Source organism: Macrobrachium nipponense, chromosome 21 (assembly GCF_015104395.2).
Source record: "Macrobrachium nipponense isolate FS-2020 chromosome 21, ASM1510439v2, whole genome shotgun sequence".
In the NCBI taxonomy this organism is placed as follows: domain Eukaryota; kingdom Metazoa; phylum Arthropoda; class Malacostraca; order Decapoda; family Palaemonidae; genus Macrobrachium; species Macrobrachium nipponense.
This window is the reverse complement of record NC_087212.1, coordinates 77,542,301-77,549,800: the sequence shown is the minus strand read 5'-3', so window position 1 is coordinate 77,549,800 and position 7,500 is coordinate 77,542,301. Positions and strand designations below refer to the sequence as shown.

The window sequence follows — 7,500 nt, the reverse complement described above, 5'->3', positions numbered from 1 at the left end:
TATATTCAGCCACAAATCAGGGCAACATAAAGTTCTCATCACATTTGAAGATAATTATTAGTGCCTAGATCTTAATACAATAAAAGAGAATCAAGTGATTTATCTTTTCAAGTTAAGTATTTTATGACAGATGGATATACCAAAAATATAATTCAATGAAGAGGTCAAGCAGTATAGTCTTTAGTAAAGTAATAATGGTTTTTTTATGAAAACACCATTATGTTTGTCAGACCACTTACTGTTGATTGCATTCAGCTTGTACCAATGTGTTAAAATTTACAACAAAGTTGAACTTAAACATACTTTATTTCCTTTTCATTTACTTAAAAGCATTTTTTAATCTTTCTAATACTTCTCAGAGATTCTCACAATAAGTAGTTTATTCTCTGTACTTTTGTAATTTTTTCCCAATTAAGAAAATGCCTTCATTTACACTAGTACCCCTGTTAATAGCATCACTTCTCTTTGATCACAACAATAATCAAAATTCATTATCCTGTGCAGTTTAAAATACTTTCATTACGAAATTCTGAGTTCTGATGTGTGGTGGAAAGTATTCCCAATTCGTATGAGAAGGCAGTCATTTGGTAGGGGATATGAGTACACTTCCCCACAATCTGTTTTCATATTGCTTTCCCCTCATGTTTCTTCACTCTCATAATCTCTTCTTTATATTTCTTCTTTGATTAGACAGAACTGGCACTTTCAATTAACTTACGTAATGAATTATGTGTTAATACATATACATATTTCAATATGTCTTGTTTTTATTGTCAACTATCATCATCATCATCATCATAAGTACCATTATCATTGTCTCTAATGCTACGAGATGCAAAGACCCTTTCTGAAATTCTGCCAATATCATCTTTTTTGTACTTATTACACAATTGAAGTAATACTTTAGTGAGATCCGAATAATTTATTCTGGATCATTCCCACACATTTATTTAGGAAGAAACTTGCTTTTGCCAGAACTAAAAGACAAGTCATCTGGAGTCTTATCTGATGCAAATACTTAACTTTTCATTATGTACTGTATCTGTATTCCTTTATGGCAGCTTTTCCTCTTCCTTGCCTTTGAGCCAGAATCTGTTTCAAATTCAAAGGATTTTAATCTGACCATTCTTAAATACCTAACCTCATTTTGATTTAATTTTCTCTTCCTCTTCCTAATATGTATTCATTGCACAATGCCTACTTGTCCTGTGCTTGCAAACTGAGGAAAAATATTCCTGGAAGGAGGGAGGCAGATGCAGAGCAAAAGTGGCTTCTATTTAAAACCTATTCTAGAGCAATTTAAAACAGAAAATACACGCAATGGATTTGAGCAGTCAAGATGTTCAGTCTAGATATAGCTAATAGTCAAGGAATGACACAAGCTGCCAGAACAGTGGATAGAAAAGACTCATAAAACAAAGTGAATACAGGGAGGTACTGTACACTGCAGATCTAAGAGAAACTTCATCAAAAAGACACTTCAGAAATTCCTAGTGACTCAATTAGATATCAAAGAAATAAGCTGTTAGGGAAATTATAGGGAACAAGATTAACAAAAATGACTAAGCTGAACCAAAACAAGTTTCCAGCTCCAAATGGATCCCACCAGTGTGTGGTCAAAGAAACAAAAAGAAATTGCTCCTCAGTTCTGAGATATTTACATATCATGATAGCATGGATTACGAGTAGATAAAAACAAAGTATACTAATAAATAAACATTATCTGGATTTTTATATGGCCTTTGACAAGGTGCCACATAAAAGATTACCAGTAAGGAAATTTAGGATTCATAAATGAAGTGGTAGTAGCTTGCATATTAGACTCACTAGGTAACAAAAAAGTTCTGGGACATTTCCTCATTGGCAAAATATCACAACTGGTATGCCTTTCACATACCAAAGTATTAAGCTCTATAAGGATAATGATTTCCTTTATATAAACAGAATATAAAATATCATAGAAAAACATTATTTTACTATCTGTGCATCTTACAGATTCCAAATTAAATTCTTTAAATGTTACATAAATGATCAGCACCAAAATTCACCAGCTAGAAATTTACTTGAATTCTTCTCTTATGAAAAATACCTTTATAATTCACTCAATAAATTACAGCACTAGTTTTCCTTCAATCATAAAAACTAAATTACATTGTAACTCTAGTTTTTAAGTATTGTCACAATACAGCACAACTACCTTAACTAATCAGAAACTATTGGTCTATGGTAAAACTATCCAGATTCTTTAAAGTTAAACTAATAATCTGCTCTACTTAAAATACTAAAACATTCTAGTACTCCGCATTAGTTATTAATGAAAGGATTCAATAAAGTAAACTGAAATCATTTCCAGTTCACGTACAGAAAGCCTTAAGCAAATTTTAGTACCCTCTAATATTAAACATGGTTACAGTATAGTATACTGGGTTAAGCAGGGTCAATACCTCATGCCTTTAGATTTATTAAAAAAAAAGTGCAAATCACAAAGTTAGTGTGAAAATAAGTTATTAATTGGTGAATAAGATGCATAATAAGTCTACATATTTTTTTATCAAGAAAAACTTTTCAATTCTGCAAAAAGTCTACAATATGAACATTTTACTTGTGACATTGTAAAGCTTCTTGTCAATAATAAACTATTTATATTATATATTACCAGATTTAATTACAAAAAAATATGCAGACCTTCTCTTACATGACTAAGCAAAGCCCTAATAAAATCCTGGGCAAAAACTAGCCACAATCACAATTCATGGTGATATTAAAAAGTCTTACCTGGACAGCATGTTGGACACATTTGACATATTAAAAACATTGGAGAACATTCCTGCTTTGCTGGCATCTGCCCCATCAGGCATTGATGTAATCATTCCACCAGATGGGGGAGCAGATGATGGTGGAAGGGGTTGACTTTGCATACTGTCCTTGTCTGTGTTGAAACTCTCCATCCATGACAATGGGTATGACAGTCGTTTAAGGACCTAAGAAATAAGAATAAAAATTAATGGTATTTATACTGCATATAAAAAGAGTAAATTATATATATATATATATATATATATATATATATATATATCATATATATATATATATATATATATATATATATATATATATATATATATATATATATATATATATATATATATATCTCAATTAACGTGTTTAATTAATGTGAGCTAGAAAATATTTCTTTCAAAATGTTTAAATAACACAAAAATTTCTATTTAACGTGAATTGGTGCCAGTGTGTTTTTTTCAAATCACCCGCTCATGAGCGCTGCAGGCAACGGCCATCGATATAAAGACATAGCACAATGCACTGTATGTATTTATCTATCTATTATATATTTGGCAATGTGTATATGTATGTTTTTATGTATGTATATGTTTGTATGTATGTATGTATGTGTGATGATGTATGTTTATGGGCGCCCGGGCCGACAGTCTGACGGGACTGAGATTCAGAGCGGAGATGAGTTTTCACCACGGGAAGGTCGAGCCCTATGTTTGGAGCCCGGAGTCCCAAAATTTCTACTTCCCCCCTCCTAAGGGTGAGAAGGGATTCCGTGAAACAGAGCTGGTTCTGCCCGTAAAATGGGGCTGGCTATGCCCGTAGACTTAGTTACTTTACAAATTTCTGTATACATATGACTTATCATTTAGAAAAGAATACTATAGGGTAAACATCAATGACATCACAGAGGGTGGTTTTAGGAGAGAGAGAGAGAGAGAGAGAGAGAGAGAGAGAGAGAGTAGAGAGAGAGAGAGAGAGAGATTATTATTATATATATATATATATATATATATATATATATATATATATATATATATATATATATATATATATATATATAATATGCCTCTGGGTTACACAGACCAATCTAGCTGGGACCCGGCCATAGGGCGGGTAACCAGCTAGTTTATTAATAAAGCACAAGACTTTGTGTACTGTATTTATTAAGAAACTGAAAGATTTGGTTTATTTATTAATAGTGTGAAAGACTTTCTTCTGTTTTTCTTTTTTGTCTGACCTACATAGTACAGGTATTCTCCTAGCCTAGCATATAGTATGGTGGTATATCTTATACATACGAATACAGTAGCCTAGCCTACAGTATACTCTATACTACATGTACGGTACAGTAATTATTAATATAAGCCAACTCTGGAGGTTCAATACATTCTGAATATGGTAATTCGGTACAAAAAAAAAAAAAAAAAAAAGAAAAAAAATGAAATGGACACAAAACAAGAATCAGGTTCATTCTGATACTGGCATAATTGAGTGATGTCAGGCTGCTGACGGCTACGTATAATTACAAACATAACAAATAAACATGTTTTTCACAAATCTTTTAAAAAGTTATACATTACTCCACTGTATCCAATAATATTTTATGTATTCTCATACTATTGTATTATTATAAAATAATAACATAGCTGTCAATGTGTTGGTTTGAAAATTAGTTGATGGCGAATAAGAGTTTATTTCAGCATATTTAACTCAATTCTGCGAGAATTTTCTTGCTTCTAGTTAGCATAAACGAATATCTATATACAGGCAGTCCCCAAGTTAAGACGCGTCGTAACCCGAAAATCGTCGTAAGCCGGAACGACGTTGTTGAAAACATGTCCACACGGAAAATTTCACTAATTTGCAATTTTTCTTAAGGCCGAATCTCTAAAATTATCACTAACTTACTTTTTTCATGTGCAACACTGTGTATTCACAAATTACTGTATATTTTCATTAAAATACAAGAGAGAGAGAGAGAGAGAGAGAGAGAGAGAGAGAGAGATTACATAAAACCATTAAATTTGTTGACCATTGTATGGCATTGTTACTTTCCCAGCTCCGAGTGTCACTGGAGTTATGAGGTAGGGAAATTGATACGAAAAAGATGAAGGGAAGAATTTTCTTTTAAAATTAGTTATCGTATTATTACTAATTCTATTATTATTATTATTATTATTATTATTATTATTATTACTATTATTATTAATATTATTATTTGAAAATATAATAAACACGTGCATCTACCATAAACATTCTCTCATGTCAGTAAGAAAGAGGAATTATCCTTACTAGTGAAATGGAAAGGTCATTTTCATCTCTTTAAAATACGACCATTATGAATTTTGTAATTACAGTTTTATTATTATTATTATTATTATTATTATTATTAAATAACTGAAATTATCAATAAACATTTTACATACTAGTACCATAAAAATTCTTTCATTCTCGTAAAAGAAAGAGAGAGAGAGAGAGAGAGAGAGAGTGTTTATCTCTCTCTGTTCTCTCAAAAAATACTTATAACGCTTCAAGCGAAAGAGAGGGAGGGAGTTACCACTATGACACATTATTATCTTGTGTGGCAAAAGAGAGAGAGAGAGAGAGAGAGAGAGAGAGAGAGAGAGAGAGAGAGAGAGAGTTAACCTTAATTAAAAGTGACATGGATAGATTAGTATTGTATTTCTTTAAAATACTATCACATATGAATTTTGTAATTACAGTTATTATTATTATTATTATTATTTGAAAGAATTAAAAACAAATAGTACAAGTACAAAAAAAATCTCAGTCTCAGTAAATGAGAGAGAGAGAGAGAGAGAGAGAGAGAGAGAGAGAGAGAGAGAGAGAGAGAGAGAGGGGGGGGGAAATTTCATGAGCACTTGATGGCAACACAGCAGCTCTTCCCCCTCCTGGCTGTCACAGAACTTGACATATCTGACAGTTTTAGTACCTGGAGTTAGAGAAAGGTTAAAGAAAGAAGACTGGGATTTCCTTCATTCTACCATAATTTTTAAAATATATAAGCTAAAATCTTACTAATCCACTATGGTATTTTCTTTAATGAATTGATATTATTGCTGTATAAATTAAAATTAATATTTGAAAATAGTAAATCATTTATTTATCATACAAAAAAACAAAAATCTTTCTAGTAGAGAGAGAGAGAGAGAATTATTATTTTTATTATGTGATATCATTTCAACTTATTAAACTTACTAATACAGTTTAATCAAAATTAATATTTGAAAATTAGTAAATCATTTTTGTATTATAAAAATGTATTTAGTCATGAAAATAAACATCAAAATACACTATTAGTGATTATTTCGTCGGAAAATACAAAGAGAGAGAGAGAGAGAGAGAGAGAAGAGAGAGAGAGAGAGAGAGAGAGAGAGAGAGAGAGACAAACTATGGTTTTTATATCCAAGTCTAAGTAGAGTATAAATGGATTCCTTAAGTGAAATAATGTTTCAATGATGTTTTGCTGTTTTGTATTAAAGGATATGTATACTGTTTGAGAATACGTTCCTTATCCTTGACTATGGTTACCATACAGTTTAATAGCGTAAATTAATTTATGCGCCCTCCGCTCAGAAAACATTAGTTCTGCGTATGAGGTATCGTTAAAAGCATAAAAAAAAAAAAAAAAAAAACCGTCGTAACCTTGGAATTTGCGTTGTAATCTAACCAGAAACTTAGTTTTGTTAATTATGTATACTGGAAACAAGCAATGATTTTTTCATTATTTGTGCTTTTGGACTGTTATAAACTGCGCATCCAAAAATAGTGTATTCATTCGCTCGGAAACTAGTTCCACATATGAGGCGTCACTAAAAAAATTTAAAAAATACGACATAAAAAGTGTCAAAAATCATCATAACCTCAAAGTTTTTGTTGTAATCTAACCAAAAACTTATTTTTATTAATATACTGTGCTAAACTATAAAGGATTCTTATCATAGTATGCATTTTTTAAAAGCGTCGTTAACTCAGAGCGTCGGAAGCGTCAGTGTCGTAACCTCGGAACAAGCGTCGTAACCCAGGGTGGATTTTTCAATGAATATTCAAGAAAAAGCATCATAACCTCGGAACGTCGTAAGCCGGAGCCGTCGTAACCCGGGGACCGCCTGTACTTTACTTATATGAGACGAGGTAATTCTTCGTTATATAACGAATTTTTATGTCAAAATATATCTTCAATAAGTCTCGTTGTGAAATAAATTATTTTTTTTTTTAACAGACTGTATTGGGAGCATGGTTATTGCTTAAAAAAAAGATGATTCCGATTGCTATTTTCACTTGAGTTCATTGTAATACGAGCTTTACGTTATTTATCTGTTATTTGTGTGGAAACAACAGTAAAACTTTTTGTTTCAAGCCCAGTAGTTTTAATTAAAATTATTTTCTCTCAATTTTATCTGCGGTTGTGTTTGATAGCATAACTTTACTGGAGTTTTATCCTTGTTGCAGATGCATGATAATGGTCATTAGCAGCTTGAACAGCTTTCTCAGCTAAAGCTACAGCTTGGTTAAAATTTAACAGCAATTTCCTTGCTGAGCTTTGATCTATAGCAAATAAATTTATTAAATAAAAATATATCAGTCCTATTCTACATAATGTCATTTTTAACCCTCTTACCCCGAAGCCCTAAAAACCAAAACGTCTCCCGTATGCAGAGGCAAGTTTGGAGTGAGCGCGTA

The 7,500-nt window shown here is 31.6% G+C and overlaps 1 protein-coding gene across 14 annotated transcripts in view; it reads right to left on the bottom strand.

Moving 5' to 3' along the window:
* The window catches only part of LOC135198187 (oxidation resistance protein 1-like), a 1,642,352-nt gene that overhangs the window by 231,803 nt on the left and 1,403,049 nt on the right, over positions 1 to 7,500 (bottom strand). For all 14 annotated transcript variants that reach the window (XM_064225746.1, XM_064225738.1, XM_064225737.1 and 11 more), the window contains one exon: positions 2,776 to 2,981. In XM_064225746.1, the coding sequence (XP_064081816.1) occupies positions 2,776 to 2,981 (206 nt within the window). The remainder of the gene's footprint in view (positions 1 to 2,775; positions 2,982 to 7,500) is intronic.